The following is a 27674-nucleotide window of genomic DNA, read 5'->3' as shown; positions in this document are numbered from 1 at the left end:
TTTGTTATGGCTGATTTCATTTGACATGAACGACACGGACCGATGCACACAGAGGCGCGATTAGCGCCAGTTAGCTGCTGTATGTAGATTGTGTTTGTGTTGAAGAGCTGCGAATAAAGTACGTTTATTCACATAATGTAAAACAAGAGCTTATTGAAGCAGTTCAGTCGGTCTGCTATTTTATTACAACTGTTACTCCAGGTAAGAGGCTTCCGTAAATATTTAGTTCATATGTAGAGTTACGCTTCAATTAAGTTTAAAGGTGCAACTTAAAAAGATTTAGTAGTGCGCAACTTAGTGTCTGTTTACGTCAAAACTAGGCTACGTTGTAACTTAAACGCACAGTTGGTGCAACCGGCCCCAGATGCTGAAAGACTCAAAGTGACTGGTGGTCTGTTTTGGAAGTCAATAATTAGCCCTTTGCATCAAATACATTTGGAAACAACAAGAGAAAGCATCTTAACTTGGGGCAATGTAATTGAGCCAGTGGATTAGGGCATCAACTGAGAATTTCATGTGTTACGAAGAGAAGAGGAAATATTTTAAAAGGGTGTGCATGTGCATTGCATGTGAAGAGTAATTTTAGATGCTATTATAAAGACATGTATAATTTAAATTAAATTTTATGCAATTAGTGTTGCGTCATTGCTATATTAATTAGCATTCTGTCCATTGAACTCTCAATATTACCATCACCAAGGTCCAGTTTGAAGTAAATGCCACACAATTTGTCAGTGCCTTGTTATTGTTATTCACTCAGATAATTCTCTCATTCTTATACTTTCATACAGACACACATTTACATCGACAAGAAGCTCCTCTAGTCTATTAATTTAGAGCAGCATAAAAACGTACCACTGTTGATCAATGTCTTTTTTTCGTCCATTTTTTTTCTTTTTTTTAACACCCATTTGGAAACAAACTTGTGAAATAATTTTGCCTTAGTTACAGTTACATTTACAGCGTTTTCCATCATTCACAAACGATAAAGGCCAGTTCACACCAAGAATGATAACTATAACGATAAACATATAGTTTTAAAAATCATTATAAATATAAAAGAATAGCAGAGTCCACACCACAACTATAGCAATGTCGGCAAACGAAAGCAAATTGTTGGAATCACTTTCAGAATGATTTCAATCCAGCTGATGGATTATAAAAACATTGTCAGCCAATCAGATTCCACCCTGCCTTACAGAGCTCGAGCATTTAAAGCGGCAGACGACAAAACCGCAGCGCGTTTCTAATAAACAGAACGTTATCATGCGCTCGTGTGGACGCTTAAATAGTTATCGCAATAGTTTTCGTTCTTGTTGTGAATGGGCCTTATAGATCTGAGGCTTTCTTCACCACACACCACAAAGAAACCTGTGGACGACAAAATTCACCGAACACAGCGATGCTTAATTACAGGCTTCATCCCAAACGCTCCTCCTTACCGATGATGGAGTCCGACTGGCCTAAATTTGGTTGTAGGCACTAGCGCTAGAGAGGCCAGCAAGACGAGTATCCGAACTGTCAGTTTGCAAACCTCCGCTCCATCCGACCGGCTGTTCACGGCACAGGTGAGACCCCTGAGACAGGTAGAGTGGGGGAAGGTACCAGTAGGTAGGCGAACGCTTTTAGGAAACCGTCTTCTTCCCACCTAACTCACCGTCCTTCCGCTCAATCCTCATGTAGGGCTCGAACGCTGAGGATCCGCAGCCGTATCCCGATGGGAGTTCGTGATGGGTTCCGCCCAGGAGAGGCATGGTAAAGCAAAGGGAGGGTGGTGGCACTCCCAGACGAGGCGAAGGTGGAGTCCCACCTAAAGAAGACAGCGACAGTCCGAACGTCCCACCGTTGCCCGACCCGGGAGCCGTGGTGGTGCTACTCACCCCCGAGGAGGTGGACACGGATGGGCTGGCCAGTAGAGAGCCATTTCCGGAGTGCGGGTGAGCCAGCAGAGGGTTTGGGGGAGACAGGAGACGGCCCTGCTCCAGGAGACGTAGGATGTTGCACGTGGCGAGGGATTCGGAGGTGGACGACGAGCGCTTGTCTGTGTCCTTTGTCTGGTCCTTCTTCTGTTTGGTGCGGCGGTTTTGAAACCACACTTTCACCTGTGAAACGAGAGTGAAGTTTTTGAATAAATCCACACTATTTTTCAAAGAGGAAGCAATTTTGCTAGTGCTATACACTAACGGTTTCGAATTCGTTAAGAATCACCAAGACTGCATTTATTTGATCAAAATACAGTAAAAGAATAAATGGGGACCGTGATACATTTCTTTTGTAACATTATAAATGTCTGCATAACTGTTTCCTCATTGATAACAACAATAAATATTTCTTGAGTTTCAAATCAGCATGTTAGAATGATTTCTTAAAGGGTTAGTTAACCCCAAAATGAAAATTCTGTCATTATTTACTCATCCTCATGTCGTTCCAAACCCGTAAGACTTTCGTTCATCTTCGGAACACAAATGAAGATCTTTTTGATGAAATCGGAGCAATTTCTGTCCCTCCATTGACAGCTACGCAACTGACACTTTGGCACTTCAAAAAGTTCATAAAGATATGGTAAAAGTAATTTTCAGTCCAAATTTTCTGAAGAGACTCGATTGTTTTATATTATATTTATATTATATTTTGAATTAAGGCTTTTATTCACATATACACAAACCTCAACAAACCTCATTGGTTCTTACTGAAGTTCAAACGTGATGCGTAACACGAGAATGAACCTCATTGGTTCTTGTTGAAGTTCAAACGTGATGCGTAACACGAGAATGAACCTCATTGGTTCTTGCTGAAGCTCAAACGTGATGCTTAACACGAATAAACCTCATTGGTTCTCGCACGTCAAGCGAACATGCTTGAGCTTATGTTTACCATAACTGATGTGTGAGTTGATGAATGTTTATATGTGAATAAAAGCCTAAATTCAATCTCTTTATTACATAAAGAGATTGTGTCTCCAGAAAATTTGGACTGAACCGCTCAATTCATATGGATTAGTTTTACAATCTTTTAATGGACGTTTTGAAGCATCAAAATGTAGTTGCGTAGCTGTCAATGGAGGGACAGAAATCTCTCAGTTTTCATCAAAAATATCTTCATTTGTGTTCTGAAGATGAACAAAAGTTTGGAACGAGTAATTAATGACAGAATTTGCATTTTGTGTGGAACTATCCCTTTAAGGATAATTTGTCAAATAATCACTTTGAGAAATAACAACACAACTTCCTACATGGCTTGAGGTGCCATTCATGTCTGTAACATGAATTGTATGAGTTACGTAAAAAAAGTTTAATTTGTGGATCCTGTGTTTGGAAAAACGTGCCTTATAAAGCACCACTAATCAGGGATTGTCTGTTCAGCAACATTGACCCACGGGATGTCACAGCAAAGCTTCTTCTTATGGCTTTCTTCATAAGCGAAGATCAATGAAGCATGCTGAAAAGTGCACTGAACTCATGTTAAACTGCTGCTGACCTCAGGTTAAAAAGTGCACTGAACTCTGCATGTCCTTGTCCTGCATGTTTAATTGATACACTGCTGCTTTAGTGCAGAGTGTATTCTGGGGTCAATGATGGGTCGAGATCAAGCTCTACTCGTACGAAAATCAGGCCTATGAAAATTTCATCAGCATTTCATCCTGACCGGGTTTTTACCTGTCACCTGCTGCTTTGACCCACCCTGGGGACCATAAAGTAGGACTATACATGCGCACAAACGCATCAACACATCGTGAGCTCTCAGAAATACACATTCACACTCATTTTCTCACTCTTAATGTTTAGAGCTCAAGAACATGGGATGATTGAGGTTCAGATCCCACTTCTATGAACCACGTCCATCGAGTAGAGCACTTCACACTTGTCTGCTACATAAGACACTTTTGACGCTTTTCTCCGTGCTCAAGAAAAAAAAATTAGGATTTTAGCTTTGCTACAAGTGCTATAGATTCATGGACATACAGAATAATAGCCAGAATGATTTTAATGATATGTGTGCAATACTTGCTTGAGGTAATATGAAACAATATTTACTTGAAATAGGATATTCAACGAGAAAAACCTAGGATTGGACTTTATTTTATCCAATGGGATCCATTGATTGAAATTTAAAAAAGGTTTGAAACACCACCAGCAACCCTTGGGTAAAACTTAAGAGGCCTTGATGACATTAGTTGAAAAGGAAAATTATTTCATAGGTGAGGAAAATTATGAAAGAATTAGAAAAAAAATAAATACATTTTTGTCATTTAGTTTAACATGCCCCAATAAATCTACAACCTACTTCATGAATTTTATTTCAAATCAACACATCGTGAGCTCTCAGAAATGCACATTCACACTCACACTCATTTTCTTACTCTTAATGTTTAGAGCTCAAGAACATGGGATGATTGAGGTTCAGATCCCAGGTTAACATGTCAAGACACGTGTTATACTAAATTTCAAGCATTCATGCACGTCACACTGTTTCAGTGCCTCTCGTTGGTATGAACTGCATCCATTAGGGCGCTTTAAGAACCAATGACCCCGGGACCTGTATTGTTTACGTGTGTATGACAGTATGAGTGTCTGGTTTTGACCTCCATGGTGACAGACAGCAGCTCTTGTGCTCGCAAACACACACAGGAAATTAATTTCGGTTCCTGTAAATTCAGTAAGTTGCTAACAGCTGAATAAAACCTGGAGCAAACCGTTTTGCAAGCAGAAATAAAGCTGAGTTTGTAACACTGAGATCATGGACTCGGCGTGGCCATTAGTGTGAGGATAATGAGATTGTGTAGTGATCCCTTAGAGCTTATGCCAGCTTGCTGATGCTATGGGCCCTATTTTAATGATCTAAACACATGGGCTAAAGCGCAGGGCGCAATCCGAATTCACTTTTGCTAGTTTAACGATGGAAAAAATGGTTGGCGCGCTCGGCGCATGGTCTAAAAAGGTTGTCCCTATTCTCTTGCGTAATGGGTGTGTTTTGGGCGTAACGTGTAAAAAACCAGTCAGAGTGTAATTTCCCATTCCCTTTAAAAGCCAGTTGCGCTCGTGCCATGGCGGATTCGCTATTTACATGGCGGAATCTGCAAGCGAATAAACTGAACGTGTCTCCAGAGAGGATACGGATCTGCTCGTGCGCGAGGTTAAAACGAGCAAGCAAACTATCTACGGGACAAGCCGGCTGAAACTAGCAAATACACTTGTGTCGCGCTTGGCGCCGCATTGCGCCGGGTGTATGATGGGGCCCTTAGTGTTCCAAAGGCTCATTAAAGGATTTTAATTCACACAAAAACAAAATTATCCCATGATTTACTCACCCTCAAGCCATCCTAGGTGTATACGACTTTCTTCTTTCAGCCAAATACAATCGGAGTTCTATTAAAAAATATCCTTGCTCTGATTTTGATGCCCAAAAAAGTGCATCCATCCATCATAAAAGTAATCCATACGGCTCCAGGTTAATAAAGGCCTTCTGAAGCAAAGCCATGCGTTTTTGTAGGAAAATATCTACATTTGTGACTTTATAAACTATAATCACTAGTTTCCGTTAACAGCTGTATGCGAGTCGAGTTTGGGCGGAAGAGTGACCTTTGACCTGACGCATGACTTATTGACGAACGCGAAAGCGCAGAGAATAGAGCAAAACAAAACAACACAGAAGTCTAGAAGTCTAAAACAAGGATTTTTAAACAGAAATGTGGGAGGAGCTTGAGTTTGTTTGCCAGCCCGGGAGTGTGGTGCAGGTATGACATCACTTTGTAGGCCGAAACGCAGGAGCAAGTTGCATTTTAGCACTTCCGGTTCCATAATCCCGAAGTAAATGTTTGTGTAGTATACTTGAATAACATGAGGAAACGTTTGTCAGTTCGTGAATCTTTACTGAACAAATCACTATTTCCATAGTCAGTCAATACATTACAGTTTGTTTGTTTTTTAAATTGGGATTTCTGTTAAATGGCTGAAAATAATGTCTGTGGTGAACACAAGCTCAATAGACACAAGCTGTTTTAAGCTGTTACGTGTCTTGAAAAAGGTGGTTGCAAACAAATGTGACTACAGAGGAGAGTAAACGTCATCACGCCGAACAGGTAAACTCAGTCCGCTTTTACAGCCTCATTATGATTATAATTGTGCTCTTATAAACTATTTTAGCTCAAACATTCTGGGAAAATAATTTTATATTTATATTTTATATACAGTTTAACATTATATAAAACTGAAAGAGTTATGGGAAGTTCAGTGATGGTCGACATTGAATTCCTGGGACCGTGGTTTGTTTATAGCCCACCTTTAGCTCTTTACTTCTGCCGACTGCATTTAGGCCTCAAAATTTATAAAAGTTTTGTGGTAATTATCTTGTTGGACAAAACATGCAAGTATCATAAACGTCTGTTGATCACAGAGTTTCTTTTTAGCAATAATTCAAAAGCCTATGGGAAAATTCTATTGGGTTTTTGTCGAGGGAACCAGCGTGATGTGAACCGATTACAGGTTACGAATACGAGGAATACGAATACGTCTAAAACGAGGATTTTTAAAAGAGAAATGTGGAAAGAGCTTAAGTTTGTCACACAGAACTATGAGTTTGAACCGTGAGAGGCGTCAAAGCTTACGCTACTCCTACATCCTACGTCATGCGTCGGGTCAGAGGTCACTCTTCCGCCGGAACTAGACTCTCATAACGCTGTTGCCGGAAGTCAGTGATTATAGTTTACAAAGTTATAAATATAGATATTTTTCTTACAAATACGCATCGCTTCACTTCAGAAGGCCTTTATCAACCCACTGGAGTCGTATGGATTACTTTTATGATGGATAGATGTGCTTTTTGGAGCTTCAAAAACTCAATTCGCTCCCATTATTAAGCTTGGAAGAGCCAAGATATTTTTTTAAATAATAAAAAAATGTGTTTGGATGAAAGATGAAAGTCTTTTAAACCTAGGATGGCTTGATGGTGAGTAAATTATGGGATAATTTTAGGGTAATTAAAATGTTTGGGTGAACTAACACTGTAACACACCAATGTATTTGAGAGTATGCAAAATATGTATATATTTAAAGGTTTTATTCTTATTGCTATAACATGTGTTTGTAGTCCTATGACAAATGTTGTTTTTTAGCCTATAGTGGGCGAGCTTAACTTGCTTTAGATTACAAAACTCAGCCCAAGAACAGCATTCAGCTTTACTGTGATTTTAAGCAGCGTAAAAGAAAAAAAAGTACAGGAGTAGAGGAGAGAAAAGACGAAAGCAAATCTCTTCAATCGTACATCTACACTATTGGAATGAAATCCTCTTTAATGAGATCGAGGGTTCACTGCTGGGGCAGAGATTACCAAACGCAGGATCTGCATGACCTGGATTTGGTGCGTCGTCCCAATCCACTCCGCTCTCGTTCTCCGCTCTCAAACTCAGCACAATGCACTGGTGCACAATGAACTCCAAAGCGTGTTCATCAGATATTTTTGCTATCCTACTGAAACCATATCAGTGCTCCTGTAATATGAGCTCCTGCGTTCTCCACCATAACCTTCTCTGTGTGTTTGCGTGTGTGTCGTTCTTCTGTGTATGTAGGCATGAATGATGGTTATTTCATGGACTGTAGTCAGGGTAAATGGTATATTTAATGTGACACAAATGAAAATGAGGTTGTAAGTATGTTGACAGGGGACTCATTCATGAAGCATACTTAAAATTGTACCTTATTTCATTTTTACACTTATTGATGCACAGCTCATGTGTCATGAATGAGGTCTCATGAGTTTGCATTTTATATTCCTGACTTTTAATTTAAGCATACAAACTTGAATTCAATGCAATTTAGATTTGAATATTGGAGTCAAATTAAAATGACGGATGGACGGACTGACGGACAGACAGATAGATAGATAGAATTTTGCACAACCCTGACCAACACATTCAAAATTCTATTGTATTATGAACACCTGTTCCTATGCTGATCCTTCAGGCACTTTTTATTTTTTTGTTGACCCCGTCCAGAAACTGAGCTGCCCGTTCGCTGCCCTCTTGATCCCACACATGTGATAACGCATTCTGCTTATTCCTCCTGACCATTCTCTGACCTCTCTTCTTTGAAAAGCTATTAGGTCATTAATCTCATGCATCTTTACCGAGGGATTTCTCCTTTAGCCGAGGCCTGAGTTGATGTCTTTACACCGTGTGTCCTAACCAGATGCGATATGATTCCAGCGACAAATAATTTGTCTGTCCACACTAGTTCGAAGTGACTGCGAGATGCATCAAAATCAATCAAAACCCACAGCCAATCAGAACAGCGTGTGGGCGGAGTCTCACGGCGAGTGCACAGCACCAGAGAATGTCTAAAAGGAAGAGAATTGGCACTCTCTGTTTACTTCCGGTTTCTGGACTGGCTGCAGTAACACGTCTCTGTCCATGCGGGGGCGCTCGCAGGCGAGTGCAGATTGAATGGAGGTCTATGGCGAAATACTAGCCTGGCTCCGCCCTCCTACGTACTTCCGCTCAATTTCATTTTCCTTCAGTACTACGTCTGGGACTGCTGTATATTCTTAGGTTTCCAGAAACAAATTTTTTGTAGGACCAATCAGCGAATAGAGGGAGTGGCTGAGAACGATGACGTTGATGTGATCACACACATGACTAGCGTCGGCCAATAGTGAGCCTACGTGTGACGTACAACACACAGACGCGCTGCTTTATCAAGACTCGAGGAACAGAGAGAAGGAAATGAATAGTGGAATAAAGTCGTTTTTTTGTTTGTTTTTGCGCACAAAAAGTATTCTCGTCGCTTTATAAACTTTATAAAAGACAGACATCTTATTCTAAACATAATCCTCTGATCATTCGGACGACCACACGTTAGCGATTGGCTATGGCAGATCCTGAGTGACTCTGGGCAGATCCAATAGTTTTGAACTTTAACAGAGAACCCGCCTACAAGGAAGTAAACGTTTCTCAATGGAGCGAGGCCAGACTCTCTGTACAAATGAAATGTACGAGAGTCTGGTAGAACCAGGCTAGCGAAATACCCCTCAAAATCCACTTTTCTCAGGATATAATTTTTTGTCTAGTAATTTGAATGTTGTATTCGAAAGGAGATGCAAAGAAATTACACATTGCTGGGTGTTCGATTTTTTTGAGTCACTTATTTGCTTTAAAAAGTCTTTTAAAATGTCATTGACGTCAGAATGCTGACGTCATTAGCAGAATGCTAGCGTGTTATGGGCAACAACAACTCAACCTGTAAGAAATCGAAAATAAATAAGTACTCGTTCATTCAACTTTCGACCTATAACCCATGTTGAACTTGCAAAACCTACAATAAAATCTGAGATTTCTCAACGGCAATTGGGTGAAAGAGACACATTTAGCCGCCTAGCCCCATAGACTCCCATTCAGTCTGCACTCGCCCGCGATCACCTCCAGTGGAATTCTAATGGAACTGCAACCAAGATCGATACAATGGGGCTGATCGGAAGTGCCAAGGCTCTCCGTAGACGGGCTGACAGCACTAGAGAGTCATCTTGACGGCACTCGCAAGAAAATGGATAAGTAGCCACATAATCAAATTCACAAATATTACACCATTTAAACATTATTAAAAATACATAGGCCTACTGAGTGTATGTTCACAGTTTGAACATTCTTGTTTCCATTTGTTTAATTTAAAGATCTGAGTTGACTTATCCATTGTTGCTTTTACAGATACAAAGCTGGAGCACTAAATGATATTCAAAGTCACATTGCATGATTTTAACATTAAATAAAGCACTTAAGCAGTACCTGAGATATCATTGCCACACTTTATGTTTGTTGTTCCAGCCGCGAAGTCGCAGAAAAATAGAAACCGTTTCTAAAATAGACTCGTCGCGGCTGGTTAGGACAAACACTGATTAAACATGGAAAAGATGTCTTATCTATTTTATCGCGCATCGCGTGTATGGTTAGGACACGTGTTAGAAACTCTCTTGCACACACAGTATGTGCTGTGGCACAACATGTTTTGAAGTGAACATACTTGTGCTAGAATGTCCATGTTAGATGTTGTACACACTCTGTAACATGCAGCACGCGTGCGTAATGGTTATGGAAGGGGAAATGAGCATTATTGCATACATATCTAATTCTTTCTTCCTCACTTGCTGATCATCCCAGTTGCACATGTTTAACCTCTTGCCCTCGTACCCTGACACTTCTTTCTAGTGTTATCGAAGCACATGTTCACGCAGGTTCAGCCAAGGGTCAACCCGGTCTTACCGATGGCTGGTAGATATGGCTCTATAATCCTCCTAACAGCAAAAGCATTTGGACTATTATTAGTCCCCTTCCCCCAGCACTACTGGCTGACGAGACCCGCGTGCAAGTGTGATCAGGCAAATTAGGCTTACCCGGTGTGGGCAGATACTGATAGATAGTGTCCTCTCAGTGGATTAAAAGGCATCCCTGCTGAACCACAGCGCCTCTAGTGGTCCACATTCAACAGTATACAGTCTAATCTCCAATGCAGCATTTGCATTCCCACCTTAATTAAATTATTTTAAATTATGTCATGTAGCCTACATTTAAAACACAGTACTTTGTTATATTAATATATTTATATTGTTATATTATTTCATGTACATTTAAAACACTGTACTTTGATATAGTCATATATGAATATATTGATATTATTTTATATTTTAATTATTTCATGTACATTTAAAACACTGCTTTGTTATATTAATATAATAATATTAATATAATAATATTGTTACATTAATTAAGAAAAAAAAACATTCAACTCTGATGTGATGGGGTTTCATAATCAATCTCTCTATTTTCTTCTACTTTTGGAAAAACATAGTAGTGCAATAGGCCTATATATATATAATAAATGCAAATAAATGCAGAAAAAAATGGTTTAATATTTTTTATTTAAAAAAAAAAAAAAGAAATATATATATATATATATATATATATATATTTTTTTTTTTTTTCTAAACCCGATAGTATGCTAGAAGGTTGTGCGAAATTGGCTTCCTTTTAATTCATGAGTGTGAATCAAATCCTAAATGAACAGTTAATTTGGAATGATAGGTGGTGGCATTCTGAGAAACAAAGTATTCTTCCAAACATTTTGTTTTTAATGTAATGAAATATATAAACTAAATGCAAATGATTGATTGGATATATCAAGCGCCACTAATATTCACCAGTCCTATCAGTGTTCAGATCTGAGTCTCTTAAAGCAGAGTTAAATGTGTTGTATTTTTCTGTTCTGTCTGATCCCATCAGATAATTGTATTACAATCTGGCCAGCGAATGACAAACCAAAGACTTACATGCAAACACCGTCAGCCCCTCAATCTCATCAACTTTTCCGCTCCTCTGAGGTGTAATGTAAAGGCCTGGCCAGTGCTGGTGAAACGTTCACATGGAGCGAATGCCAACCACATCCAGCGATGAAACTTACCTAACACTGTCCCCTTTAAACTTTCAGATTGTCTGAACTGGGGTCTTTCTTGTTCTTCTAGACCTCATCTCATCTCTTCTCTTCTCTTCACGCCAGACGTTACGTTACTTTACATGCTGTCTGGGTGTAGAAGAGAACAATGCACAACAAAAACATTCGTACGGTCACCAGCTCAGCAAGACATGAGTGAGGAAAAAGCAACCAGCTCTGTCTTTCTGGTGAGAGTCCTTCTGTCCTAGACTGAGATATTTAATTTAAAAAAAGGAAAATGGCAAGTCTTTGGCTTGATTAACACAAAACCAGTGAGAAAGACAAAAATGGTATTCTTATATATCATTAGCACAAGAATTGATGTGCATGTATGAGAGAGTGTGAGTCCAACGCTTTGAGGCAACATGCAAAATCTTTTCATTAAATAAGCCCTTCTGTTCTGTCCTTGACTGAGATATTATATTTAAAAAGACAGAGATAAGAACTGATTAACTCAAAACCAGTGAGAAAGACACAGACTATGTGTCAACTGTCAACGACACATTCAGCCCCACTTTATAATAATAATAATGCATTTTATTTATAATGCACTTTTCTAAAACCCAGTAAAAAATACAGCAATTAATTAAAAATTGTAACTTTTTAAAGTGTTCCAACATTGGTGTGTTTATATAGTCTAACATATTTCTGAGTGACAGGACGTTTCTCTACCCAAAATATTACTGTAAACCCCTAATTTCAAGGTATAAAGAGAAAAACAACAGGTTCAAAAGATTGTTCAACTAGAACAAAAGGAGAAAAAAAAATGACGTGTGACCCTTATATGTGACCCTGGACCTCAAAACCAGTCACATGGGTACATTTTTGGACATTGAGATTTATGCATCATCTGAAAGCTGAACAAAAAAGCTTTTAATTGGTGTGTGGTTTGTCAGGATAGGACAATATTTGGCCGAGATACAACTATTTGAAAATCTGGAAAAAATCGAAACATTGAGAAAATTGCCCATATAATGCATTGCTGGCGATTGCCACAAACATCCATCCGTGCGACATGTGACTGGTTTTGTGATCCAGGGTCACGTATATCATTAGCACGAGACTTTTTGTGCGTGAATGATTGCGGAAACACGCTGCTGGCTGTATTGATGAAAAGATTGAGCACAGTCTCAGTCGAGGCTTTCAGAACTGCCAATTTATTTCTGTTAAAGCCACGGTTTAACACCGCGAGGACCTGCGAATTCAGCCGCGTTCAGATTGAATGTTTGCCAGCCCAAAAAATGTGCTGCCCATGTTTGTTCTATTAAACATATTTGCTTTACAACCTGATAAATCATAATCCCAGTATGTGGCCTTTCATGGAAGTGTCCGGGTCGAAGTGGAGCCCTGGTTTCTGCTTATGTTAGTTCAGGCCACACTGATGGAAAAGACTCATTGTGCTGGACTCTGAACTGTCACTCACTCGGCTAATAAAAACCTCTCACTTGAATCAACGCGAAGAAACAAAGTGCTGCTGAAACCTGTTCATTTCCTCGAGCTTTAAACGAGCAGGTCGGGATGTAGTTGTTCTTTATTTCATTTTTCTATGAGCCTCTCATTCAGGGATGCTAACTAACAGATTGGTCACACACACGCTCACGGCAGCATCTCGGATCATGAATATCTAGCAGATCTTCTCCGTGATCAATGCGTCACACACTCATGTGTGGTTCAGGTGTCCTGCTGTGTTACGCTGGAGCGGGGAGCCACCTGCTGGGGACGGGCTCTGCCCAAAAACACACATTTTCATGGGAATTCCTATGATTTTCAATAGTTTACGTTTAGCCAATACTTTCCCCCGTGTGTAAAACGCTAAACTGATCCTGTGAGAAGCGGCAGATGAAAGCTGCGTTTAAACCCTCATCTTCATCATGACGCCGTCACACACTCATCGGCTCTATGAATTTGTAATGCAGTTCATCAAAATTATAAGTTGAATAAACTCTTTAAAAGCTCATAAGAGTGGTTTCCTGTATACTATTACAAAAAGAATACTATGATGGTATCATGATGGTGTCATATAATATCTGTCCATCTATCTATCTATCTATCTATCTATCTATCTATCTATCTATCTATCTATCTATCTATCTATCTATCTATCTATCTATCTATCTATCTATCTATCTATCTATCTGTCTGTCTGTCTATCTATCGTCTATCTATCTATCTATCTATCTGTCTATCTATCGTCTATCTATCTATCTATCAATCAATGAATCCATCATCAATCAATTTATCTATCTATCTATCTATCTATCTATCTATCTATCTATCTATCTATCTATCTATCTATCTATCTATCTATCTATCTATCTATCTATCTATCTATCTATCTATCTATCTATCTATCTGTGTCCATCCATCCATTGTCTATCTGTCTATCAATCAATTAATCCATCCATTCATCTATCAATCTGTCGTTCCATCCATCCAACCGTCCATCCATCCATCCATCCATCCATCCATCCATCGTCTGTCTATCTATCTATCTATCTATCTATCTATCTATCTATCTATCTATCTATCTATCTATCTATCTATCTATCTATCTATCTATCTATCTATCTATCTATCTATCTATCTATCTATCTATCTATCTATCTATCTATCCGTCTGTCTGTCTGTGTCCATCCATCATCTATCTATCCATCCATCCATCCATCCATCTATCCATCTAATGGCATTATCCTGAGGAAAATATTATTTGCCTATATTTTTCATTAATGCAAGCCAATATATTTCCTTGAAATTGTAAAGGAAAAAGTTCAATCTTATTCCTGATCGTTGAATTCTAATTTGAATTTGAGTTTCTATTATCTTCTAGGCTGACCAGTTTCTGTATTCTTATTAAATCACAATTAAAGAGAAAAAACAATTAAAGACTTGATAATTACATTCCAATTTGATGCAAGAAACCGTGACTTTTTAGTTTATGAATCGTCACTTTTCTCAAACGAGTCCATTTAGAGCCACATGGATTGAGTTTGAAGCCAACAATAAAAACCGTTTTCGTTTATTGATGGCGTTTACATTAATATTTTAATCACAGATCGTGTCTGTCATTATGAAGTTTCTTATGCACATTTTCTCTTTCAGGAGAAAGAGACTCAATGAAAAGGTGAACAGTTTATCACGATGTGTTGCAGAGATCTAGTCGTGTTTTAGTGCCATTGCAAATGTCTCCACAACTGAGGCGCAACAAGTCTCGTGCGCGCGCCTGACAGGAGATGGTCCTTTCTTTCTTTCTTTCTTTCTTTCTTTCTTTCTTTCTTTCTTTCTTTCTTTCTTTCTTTCTTTCTTTCTTTCTTTCTTTCTTTCTTTCTTTCTTTCTTGTGAAATGCATGTTTCATAACAATTAAATGTGCAGAACGGTTACATATTTCTCCCCATCATTGTAAATCTTTAGTAGGCTATATAATTAATGGTGTTGGATTAGATTTAGATTCAGATGTATACTGAATTATTGAATATTGCGATGTCCTTCAATATCGCTGGAAACATAACACCTACAGATGTCACTGTGATGCTGAAGCATATGAAAATGAATGCGCATTAATTATAAAATGATTTAAAGTCTAAGACCCGCAATAAACGTTAAACGTCTACGTTGCATGTGCATCACTCGGGTAAAGTTTCTTATTTTGCTTTCAGTAAATATTAGAAATTTATGTAAAGAGAAATATATTTACATAGATACAATTTTCATTGGAATAAACTGAAATGTAGATATATTTTGCACATGCCGAAAGGGAAGCTTGATGCACCAAGGGAATTTGTATGAGCATGAATGAATATGAATATGAATTAGTATTAGCACTTACAATCTCTGTTATAGGCCTATGTAAATTTAAAAAGCAATTTCATGCAAATGAAAATGGAAATGCTTTTTGGTGTATTGAACACGATTTGTTGAGCGTCTCCAAAGTCTTTGGTTGAGTTTTACTGCAAGCATCTGTTCAAAACGGGAATTATTTCAGAGAAACGATTTAAATGCTGTATTTATCTTTTGAAGTTTAATTAAAACTTAATTAAGCAGAATATCCAGATTATTTTAATATTTCAAAGTTAATGAACTCCATTATGCTGCTATAATTTAAATAGGCTAGTTCGTGCTGCTTTGACAGAACGATTCATTTTGTGTAAATTAGTTTAGTTTTGATTTCAATTAAGAAAAATCTTAATATTAGTGATTACAAGAGTTCTATAGAAATATGTTATACAATAAATCTATTTGCCAGAGTTATTTCGACTGAGCCAGTAATACACTGTTTAAAGCTGACTATAAGTTCTTGATTTGTTTTGATTCATCCATCTATTTTTTCTATTTGACGCATATTGTCATGGACTTTCATGGATCATCAAGATATTAATGCTAAGAGAAGAACTGGACTGGTCACTTCTTTTGTTTTTCACCATTTTAATTTTGAATGATCCCGTAGTTTGAAAAATATCTATTTTTAAAGAAAAAATATTCCATGTAGCCTATATGAGCTCATTAAAAACTGTATGCATAATAATTATAATTTATAGTTTTAGCTGGACTATAGCATATCACATATCAATTGCCCATGCGAGCCATACTCTACCAAAACGTAGGCTACAAAACAGACTTTTTATTTGTTACAACCATAATGCTGTTGTGTCTATGTTTTTTCCCCTCAAACCCCTTTTTCCCCATTTTTTTGAATGAAAATATATCATCGTGTTTTACACATTCACTTTAATATTTCCAGCTGTAATAATGATCTCAGTCATGCGCCCCTAGTGTTCAAATTCCGACCAAATTTATAGCCTACTATATATATATCGCAGATCCATACGAATTTGGAATAGGGGTTTTATTAATTCATTCATTCGTTTAAATTCATTCATTTCTATTTTAACAATTTGCCAATGTTTTGTTTGGCTCAGATTAAAACATTATAGAATATAACAGACGGGTAAGAGGCAAGGTTTGAAACCATAACTGCAAACATCATAATATTTCTCCAAAATATTTAAATAACCCCTTGCATGAGGCAGCAATGCCGTCAAACTATTGTTTGAATTAAATCATTGCCAGTTTATATTTACATTGTATTGAATCATCTTTTTCAGGGCGATCTAAGACCCGTGGTCTGTGCAGATAATATATTGGAATTGCTTTGAAATTGCTACATCATTGTGTGCTATTCATAAAAAATACCGCTTTAAACCAAAATTGCTTGTGTTTTGAAAATTGACTATGTCCACATAATGCCGTGCGTCTACACTCGTGTTTGTGTGATTTATTCAGGTGATTTATAAGGTAAATATACAGGATATTCTCTGTGTAATAGTCTATTTTGACACATGACTTATTTAGTCACGTCAGGTGGATCCGTGAGTAAAAAAATAAGTCGTTTAATCGTATCGATTTTGTTCGAGGAAAGTGATTATTCGATATTTTTAATCACTTGGATAATACCATATGGCTAAAATCAGACTAAAGTAAATGCAACTTTATGAATTCCGACACGTAAAAAAAAAACGAGACAAGTAAATATTCAATCTGAAGTGACGCAGTTCGTAATGCACGAAAGATGACTGGACAACTGGGGCCCCATTTTTTCTTTTTTCTTTTTTTTTCACGTCTGGATAAAGAAATGGTCCGCCCACTAACGCCCACTGTGCGAATACTAATTATGAGTATTGTGCTCATAACAATGGAAGCTGACATGCAGCATTTGCAGACAGGAGATTGTTAACTCTCGCGCACGATTTGACGTTAGATTTTTGCCAGTTTCCACACCATCTGTAATCAGTAGCAATTGCTTTGACAAAACAATTAACTTAGTAAAACGAATTATTTATTTATTCATTTGTTTGCTTGTTTGTTTATTCAATCGTTTGGGTGTCCATTTATTCATTCATTTACTTATTTTCCGTTTAGGCTATAATTCTATTATTCAGAATAATTCAACGATAATTTTTTTCATATTCCAACTTATATGTAGGCCTATATATGTATGTGTGTGTGTGTGTGTGTGTGTGTGTGTGTGTGTGTGTACACACATACACACACACACACACACACACACACACACACACACACACACACACACACACACATACATACATACATAGCCTACATACATATATACATACATATATATTATATATATATACACTAATCATTTGGTGCGTCCATTTATTCATTCATTTTTTATTTAGCCTATATTTACTTATTTTCCGTGTATTATTAATTCTATTATTTAGATTGAACGATAGATATATGGTCGTTTATTCATATCCCAACTTATAAAGGCTATTTATTATTTACTTATTTAATCGTTGCTGCGTCCATTTATTCATTCTTTTTTTTTCTCTTTTTTTTCGTTTATTATTTATTCTATTATTCAGATCCGATTGTCGATTTATGGTCGTTTCTTCATATACAAACTTATTTATTTATTTACTATTTATTTATTTATTTTGGGTTATTTATTTATCCCACACACCGTCCTTTGTGTTAAACTTTTTTAGCTTTTACATTTAATTTCATTTAGCCTATACTTCAATGTTGCATTTTCTTTGCGTTCATTGTATTTTGACATTGTCATTGAGGATATTAACACACTCTCACGTAAACAATGTCTGTAGTTTTATAAGACAGTAAATAGGTTTTGTGTTTCTCGCGCTGTAAAAATCAAGAACAATATGCATATTAAGAGTCATTTTTAAATAATAGACAGTCTCCAAAAGAAATGTTGAAAATGGACACATAGAGCTGATGTAAATGCTTCTTTTTGAATCTACTGATGCATCTTACATACACCACCATTACTTCAGGGCTAAATCTAAACCCCTTAACCGCTATACATTGGTACAATAATAAATAAATAAAAAACTTGAAAATCGATAAAACAACTTTGATCTGATGTCATTAAACATATTACATAAAGAAGAATTCTGCTGAATTCACAGACACAATCAAATTGCAATTTGAACTGTTGTCTATATATATATATATATATATATATATATATATATATATATATATATATATATATATAGCCTAATAATAATAATAATAAATACATCAACCATGCAACAAAATATTTTATAAAAAAAAAAAAAACGTGCATTTATGTATTGCATTAAAAAGCAGTATACGTAATTCAAAAGTGAAGCGCGCTAGCATGTCTTTCAAGCACGGTTCCGTGTCGTACCTGTGTTTCCGACAGATTGAGCTGTCTCGCGAGCTCCGTGCGCTCGCGCCCGACCACGTACTGACAGCGCGTGAACTCGAGCTCGAGCCGGTAGAGCTGCTCCGCCGTGAAGGACGTGCGCGTGCGCTTCGGCCGGTCCAGATCCAGGCCTTTCGGCAGCACGATCTCCCGGATAGTGCCCTTGGCGTCTGTTCGGGACACACACATCATTTAGGCTACTTTTTATGTGTTGAGAGAGAGCAATTTCTCGTAGATTATTATGAGTGGGACAATCCCTTATTGAATAGGGCAAATATATTGTGACGCGTTTTTAAAAAACCGATATGAAAAGAAGTGTTTAGGTTTTCTTTTTCATGACAGGACATATTGAACTTAGTTAATTATAAAGGTTTGTATTCCTCACTCGTTTAACTGGTTAGTGCCAGCTTAGAAGAAAAAAATCGAGATTCGATTTTGTTTTACCAATATGCAGTTTCTAGCACACAACTCATGAGTTTCCAAAGGAGTTGCCAAAGAGAAGTCCAGTATCTTGATGATTTTGCCCTTCTGCTGAGGTTATAGTTTGAAATGGCATCATGTTACATTTGTGGACATTAAAAAAAAAAAAACATTTATGCAAGTATTCATCCAAGCAGACCAGAGCAGCTTAACGATAATTATATTAGTTGGCAATCACTTTAAAACTGTTTTATCAACATGAAACATAATTATCGACACAGTGATACAACATTTTATTGATATCACGACTGACATGCGACAGCAGAAATCATGATGTCAGATAATAATGTATTAAAGCAAATGTCTGTGCTGGCAATATGCTCAACGCATAATGTAATACATGTTCCATCAAAAGCATTATGCCTTGGATAATATATATTGGGAAGCCATAACCAACGCAACATTTTTATTTATCATCATATGTTTCCATCTATACAATTAATTTTTTTTTACAATTAAGTTGTTTTGAGTCTGTGTGCATGAGATGCAACAGCATCATTAAACCCAGGAAGATTATTATTATCCTTAGGTAATGAAATTATACAGAACTTTTCAAGGTAACCCCGTTGATTCCATATTTTTAATGAAACCAAACATACAGTGAATATATTTTTAAATGATATTATCATTGAATTGAAGAAATTGAATGTCCCAACTGAGAGACTTATTTTGAAATCCTTTGACCTGGAAAACCTAAAATAAAACAGCACCAAGACTTTACCTAAAACTGCAGTATTTTGGAAAGTCATATCTGTCAGGGTGGGAGTACAAGAAGATACTTGGCTTTTCAGAACTTTAAAAATGGTCATTATTAAATTATATGATATTATTAGAATGGATTCAATCAGCTCTATTTTCGAAAATGAAGTGAAGTATTAATATTCAGCCTGACATTCATAGCTCCGCCTATCTGATGTCTGCCTGGCAACCAAGCTCAGTGTATAGGATCACACTTTGATGAACTGTAATATCACAGTAAGATTAATGGTATTTGTTGATATAGAGCAGTGAGATGTTAATGGCGAAAGCGTCTGTGATTGCGTTTTCCTCACGGTTTAATATGAGCGCGAGCTCATCGAGCATGACGACACAGACGAGCTGACCTTTCAGTGACCCTGATCTCACGAGGACTCGGGCGTATTCAATAGCAGCTTTAAAAACAAATAGTGGCACCGGGGATTGTGTGGGGATTGTGGGCTTCCAGAGCCGCTCACACACCACTGCAGGACTGTTGCTGCGACAGTTTCAATTTCACAAAGCATTTAGTGTCCATCTTAATCAAAAGTCTCGGTATTTAAAAGCATTTAATCATTTAATTTCCCTGATGTATGCTACCTATACATTATTATAAGCCACACACATGGCTAAACTGAAAACATAAATGCACTGAATAGTCGAATTTTATTTTATTTACAATACATATTAAAAGTCGTTACAGCTGCATGATGCAAACAATTCAGATGATGGTAAAATATTGAGTGCATTGATATGCATGTATATGTTTAAGCATTATTAGTGGCGTTTTTATTTTCAAAATTGGAGCACACGCTGCTCGTCTTTTCTTGTTTTTAAAACTGAAATGGGAACAGGAACAAATGCATAACGGTTCATTTTAAAATTATTTCTGATGTTGTGAGTATTATTTGGTGATTTTTTTGCATGGACCTATTATTCCTTTTTCTCAATTTAATAATATAAATATTTTATCTGTGTGAATAATATGTGCTCTTCCAAATAAATATATGCTGTGGATTGTGTTAGTAAAATTCCATTTAAAAATTGAGATATTTTTGGGGAATTTAGAACCGACTAGTGTTTGCATTTTCTATGTTTTGTTTTATCTCTATACACTCATGTTTGGTTTACCAGTAATTTGTATGACGTTAAATACATAATCTCTTTCATAAATTTCAAGCAGACACACCTCTCGAAAACAATGGTTTTAAACAGCCTATTTAATATTTATAATAGCCTATTTATAACATATATCTAGTATATGTTTCAGATAAACTCACTGCATAAAACTGTATGATGTTTTAAATATTTGTTCAAGTTCAGATATTGATGTAGGCTATATTATTTAATTTAATAGGCATCCTTTTAATATTTTGCTGTGGCCTATTGGCAGTTTATTTTGTGCATCAATTTTTGTTTTAATGTGTGACATTAATTGTAAATTGTAAACGAATCTCAGATATTTTTGGTGTACATTTAATACTAATAATCTTAAAAAGAAAGGTTCTTTATTGGCATCTATGGCTCCATGAAGAACCTTTAATAACCATGGAATCTTTCCATTCCACAAAAGATGCTTTATAGTAGCCTAGAAAACGATTATTTGGAATTTTAGAATGTTCTTCACACTAAGAAAAAAAAAACGGTTCTTTGATGGAATCTCTTTTTTATGGAACCTTTTATTTTAACAGTGTAAGCTACGAGAACTAAGTAAAATACAAAACCAATAAATAGTTTTGTGTAAATTTAAGCGGATTTTGTTTAAAACATTAGTAACATATTTGTTTATTTTTTACTAAATAACGCCTATTCAAAACCAAACAGGAAATGATGTAGTCCCACAGATTTACAGTAAATATTCGCTCCCTCACCTCTGACCAGAATCCTTCGACAGTAGTCCGGATCGACTCCTAAAAGTTTATCGTGTCCATCCTCGCTGGAGGAGGTCGGTGTGGACGCCGAGGTCCCCGGTGTGTCGGTAGAGCTCTGCACAGGTGACCGGTTCCCCACTTCCGTCCGGCTCTTAGAGTCTCTCGCGCGCTCACGGCACAATGCTTTGGATCCACAGTGGTTTCGGTCCTCGGCGATTCCATCGCCCATACTCGTGGCTTGATCAAACATCTAATAATTGAACTGTTTTATGTGTCCACTTACTTTTATTGGGCTATTTTTAACTTAAATGAATAGTCTGCGTAAATTCTTTCCTGACAGAAATGGGGAGATTATCGATTATTCCCAAAACAACATCAAATTAGAATCCAGCGACGGAACCGAGTTTCTGCCCAAATGTTTTCGCATGTTCCGGCATCGGGCGTCCATGCAGGAGGAGATGTGTAAAGAAGGGAAGGAAGGTGGAGGTGGAGGGGACCCTGTGGGCATGTGGAAGGACCCTCCTCCGCTATAGGATCGCGCTCAACCCAAAATACATTGTGCATATATGCGCTGGGCTTCAAGGTCTGTGACCGAGGCACTGGGAGGCGCTTCACTGCTTAACCACGTAGAAGTAATTCCACACACCAAACATGGACCCGAGCAGCGCAAACTTTCCCTTTCCCCCCGTGCATGACTTATATAGTCAATTTACTCCATGACTACACTGAGTGTTTTTTCTTTTTTTTTTCTCCGTATTTGCTCTGGGCTGGGTTAGGCTACAGAAGCCCTGGAGGAAGAGCCAGCGTATTTCAGGATTTCTTCGGGAGGAGGGAGGTGCTCATTTTTTACATGCATGGGACCAAGTCAGGAATATCTTATAATCAGCGACAAAATGCAAGTAAATAAATAATATCGGTCTACTCTCAACACAATCCGTTGGCTACAGCCGTCACGTTAACATGTAATTCCAGAGTATATGTATATAGGGGTTTTTTTATGTTGACTGACAGCAGTGACGTCACTTCCGGAGTGTAATCCATCAATTGATTGATAAACAGAGACGAGTAAGAGCACGAGGTGCTTTCAACGCCCGTTAGCCTTCAGCGCAATTTGAATGAAACTATCCCTGTTGTCTTTAGACTTTTATGCTACTCGGTAAGTCGTTTTTTGAATTCGCGTTTAATTCATTTAGCGCTCGCTAAATAACGGACAAGGCAAGTGTGTTCGAATGCGTCATGATTATAAGCGCCTAAAAATACGGCACGATTATTTAATTAGGCTAAGTCTTTTTTTTTTTTTTACTAAATCAGCAAGAAGAGGAACACGCCGAGGGACGTAATATTTATCTTGCAGAGATACATTAATAAATAAACTTAAGTAGCCTAAACTTAAACTCTTTCAAACTGAATAAAAAAAAGCCTAGAAAAAAAACTAAAGAGCATAATTGACACTTGTTTTAGCTACCTTTTTATTTTTTAAGTTGATAAATGCACAGCTAACTTCCTCACAAAGTATGTGCTAGGGGGAATGTGCCTCTACAAAAGTGGTATAATTGAGAGAAGGGTCGGTTTGTATGGAAAATGTTGATTTATCATTTATCAGCGATGCCATAATAACACTTTTAGTTAAGAACCTTTCAGTGAAAAGTTTTCAAAAGAACCATTTTCTCTTAAGAACATAAGGAACATTTTGTATAATGGAAAGGTTCCATTTACTTTAAAGGTAGCCTACTTCATGGAACCATATGCCAACAAAGAACATTTATTTTAAGAGTGTAAGATGGAATACACATTATGCGCGTTATTGTGCAAGTCTGAACGAGGGGTTTATTTGCGTTTACCTCACGGTACACGAACCGCAGGTGTTCATCTCATCATTGAACCGTTGCCATAATACACAAAAAAACTAAATTAGAATCTTTTATCTGAGTGCGCAATCCCATTACGGAGGCCGCAATGACATAATTGCAGTTTTGCCACTTTCAGCAGTGTTTATCACTCAGTGCCGAAATGGCTCATTATTGAATTCAGCTGTTCAGCACAGATTAAACAGTGAACGTGATGAATGGAGCTGTCACTCACTTCCTCAAACCAACTGTACAGTCAAGAGAGGTTTAATTGCCTCCACTGCTCTCTGGCCCCACAGTCTCACACACTGGCCCTTTCCTCCAACACACTAATGTTGCAAAACAGCCAAATACACAAACAGACTTTGCCATTTTGGGTTTACTTGACTAAACCAAGAACATGCTCAAAAAAGGAGACACACACACACACACACACACACACACACACACACACACACACACACACACACACACACACACACACACACACACACACACACACACACACACACACACACACACACACTACACGCTGTAAATGATTTATTACAGCTTTTTATCTTTTGTCATATCAACTTCAATACTTAATGTGGTTCAGATAACACAATATTTTAAGTTTCTATTTATTAAACCAATCTCCATTTAAAAAGAATAAAAATATTAAAATTAACTTACTTTAAGTTAAACCAAAAATATTTTTTTACGCTCACACACACACCACACATAGGCCTACAGGCCTATTATTTTTTTGCAATAGCCTTGCATACAGGGACGGTTCTATGGGCGGGGCCTCTGCTGAAATCTGATTGGCCCCTGATTGGCCCCCGTTCCTGGGGTGGGGGAAAAAATCGATTCTTAGATGCATCGCGATGCGGACGTGGACGATTCGGAATCCATTCACAAATGTCAAAAATCGATTTTCTAAAAAATATATATATATATATTTTTTTTTTCTAATAACGTAATATTGACGGAACGCAAAAGGCGGAACTCTAAGCGGACGTGCACGTGCAGTGAGCGGACAGTCTGTGGCGTGCACATAACAGACGCATGATGGCTGAGCGCCAAATTCGAACGGCACCCTCTTCTTTAAAAGCTAACTTATGGAAAATTGGCAAAAAAATGTTGTATGAGAGCTGCTTTCTGTATTGTTTAGTTTTCACATCAATATGCTGTAAACCGATCTGTTATACGTACGTTATAGCCTACTGCCCTGCAATATGTGCAATGCCAGTCTCAAAAAGTTACATTTTGACTGTGCTCTCTGCAGATGTTCATTCACTTTTTTTGTATAAGCTGTTTTTGATTGTGGCAAACATTTCAAGTCATAACTCTTTATTATTTAGTTGTGATTAAGAGCGGCTTTGTATGTTACTAATTATTCAGAATATGCGTAAGTCCACAAGCATTAGATGAGAGCTGGTACATAATTCTATATTTTTGAACGAAAATTGTTTGTGAATTTGCTAAAGCAAAATGTTTTTGTTTGTTTTTTTTGTCTGAAGGATTATATTGCTCATTGGAAATAACAAGATGTTGGTCTATTATTAAATGCTAGAGATTCAGAATATGCTGAAGTTACTTCAAGTTTAAATTTACTACAAGTATGCTGCTAGTACAGGCACATTTATTTTCCTGTTGGTTCTTTGCAATGTTGGGACAAATGCTGGAAAATGTAACCTTATAGTTGACTTGCCAAATCACTTCCATTTGTTTTATTAATACAATTAATATAGGATGTATTGGAAGTAAGTTCGGTATGGGTCATCATAAATACTTTGCTTTAAAAGTTCCAAGTAGCCTAGTTAAAAAAAAAAAAAAAAATCGTTAATAATCGATAATCGTTACCCTCTGAATCGAAACGAATAGAGAGGTGCCTAGATATTCCCACCCATCAATCGTCGACGAGAAGAGCAACCGGAGAATTCTTCACAACGATCACAGATGCAATTCCACCCCCAAACAATTAACAATAATTTACTGTTTATAAGCGATGACATGATTATGAAACTTAAAAGGTGGAATTCAGAAATAAGTGCATTGTGTCCTTTACGCACAGTATAAATAAATGAAAAAAAAAAAAAAAAATCATTAAGAACTTTACTGGCTCATATTTTTTTATTAGAGCGTTTGAAAAAGGAATGACTGCCGAAATGTATTTGCACCGTAATGAATAAATTATTTTGTGTGCTTGAATGTACCCTGTATTTGGCCCCTGAATGTAACATGTGGCCCCTGTTACAGAAAAATCCTAGAACCGCCACTCCTTGCATAAACAAAAGCATTTTAAGTATTTTCACAGATTTTAACCAAAAGTCGTTCTTATGAGGATATTGCTTAAAAAAGGTTATTTTAAGTCAGATTTATTTAATAGTCAATGCTTTAAGGTTTGTATACAAATGTACTTTTGTGACAACTAACCCCGGTCTCTCCGTTCTGCAGCTTCTAAAAAGTTACATGTTGGATATTTACATGTTTGGTGGGGTTACAATAATATATGATTGAAGTCTTAAATGTGATTTAATCTGACTCAGTCAACCATGACAACATACATGATGAATAATAACCCTTAATAATTCCTTAGTTAGACCGCAACTTAAGGGTCAAAGCAAGACGCATGTTATAGTTCCTTAGTTCTTAATTCTGATAGATTGGTAAGAAGAACTGTGGAGAACCAAACCTAGATATTATTAAACTGTCAGCGTGTTGTTCATTTCCTTAATAGTTTATAAGAAAATTATAGAACCTAAAAGGAGACTATAATTCAAGAAAATATGATCTTCCAAGGTGAACAACTAAAGAATGCAATAGAAAACCATTGAAACACGGAAGCTACAGTAAACTCCAAACAATTCAAGGCTTTTTGGGAAATACGAACAGACTCATGTTTTTGATCGAAATAAAACGTAAAAATGGGCCACAGTAATTTACGAAACAATTAGTAGCCTAGGCCTATTGTAAATAAGATCGATGTGAAATTTTACCCAAAATTATACAAAATAAGGGTTTTGAGTGTGAGAGGGAAACTTCTTATTTTCGCAAACACATTTAAGTTTCACTTGAGTTTATTTTTGGCTTTAATTAACAATAATAGTTTGACGCTTGTAATTTTTAAGTCACATTTTTCGCGCGCATGCAGCAAATTACGTGTGCCATTTATTAATGGGAACTCAAAGTTAAAGTGATAGTTCACCCAAAAGATTAAAATTCTGTCATCATTTACTCACCATCAAGTTGTTCCAGACTTGTATGAATTTCTTTAGAATTTCTTTTAGAATTTATTAAGACGATATTTTGAAGAATGTTGGTAACCAGTTGACGGTATAGCCATTGACTTCCATAGTAGCCTATTTTTTCCCACCCATATTATGCCATGGGGTCCATCAACTGTTTGGTAACAAACATCCTTCAAAATTTCTTCTTTTGTGTTGATCAGAACAAAGAAACTCATGGGTCTGGAACAACTTGAGGGCGAGTAAATGATGATAGGGTTTTCAATTATTGAGCGAACTATCCCTTTAAGTCAGATTTGCGTTTCAATAATGATAACCAAAACAATAGTGCGAAGGCGCTGGCCGCTCAAACCAGCAGTAGACTGGTGAACTATCATGAGAAGCTGCCACATCTTCATAAAACTAAGGTTATAAGAGTTAATTTGGCTTTAAGCAGACTTTTCTGCTTCAGTCCATCAGTGTTAGATATCACTGAGACGCACAAAGGTATAGTGACACTCAGGCATAGAGACAATACTGTTTCCCTGAGGGGAGAGATGTTGACAACGAATGACTGACAAATCTTGACGTGCTGTTTCGGGCTCGAGATAAAATATGATTTTCTGTTTGTCATTGGACAGGTGAAAATGAGATGTTATGGTGTCAGATTTGGACAATAATTCACTTAATTTTTCTTTCTGCAAGTTTTTGCACGCAGATTTTTTTTTAAGTAGGCCTACCCTAAATTTCTACGGAGCCCCCAAGGGGACATGGTGTTGGGGAAAAATATGAGAGGGGAGGAAAAATAATAATTCAATGCTTTTGCGTTCTCTCGCAAATGCTTTGT

At 37.1% G+C, this 27674-nt stretch overlaps 1 protein-coding gene across 1 annotated transcript; it reads right to left on the bottom strand.

Moving 5' to 3' along the window:
• Window positions 1-1625: 1625 nt before the first annotated feature.
• Window positions 1626-22018, bottom strand: vax2 (ventral anterior homeobox 2; the record flags this gene model as incomplete). The annotated part of the gene is made up of 3 exons (XM_081359937.1): window positions 1626-2102; window positions 18665-18852; window positions 21769-22018. 3 exons carry the CDS (start codon window positions 22016-22018, stop codon window positions 1626-1628), a joined length of 915 nt encoding a protein of 304 aa, XP_081216063.1.
• Window positions 22019-27674: the final 5656 nt, after the last annotated feature.

Source organism: Scardinius erythrophthalmus (assembly GCF_964197995.2).
Source record: "Scardinius erythrophthalmus genome assembly, chromosome: 2".
In the NCBI taxonomy this organism is placed as follows: domain Eukaryota; kingdom Metazoa; phylum Chordata; class Actinopteri; order Cypriniformes; family Leuciscidae; genus Scardinius; species Scardinius erythrophthalmus.
Note: the sequence above shows the minus strand (reverse complement) of the source record. Positions and strands in the feature narration are given on the sequence as shown.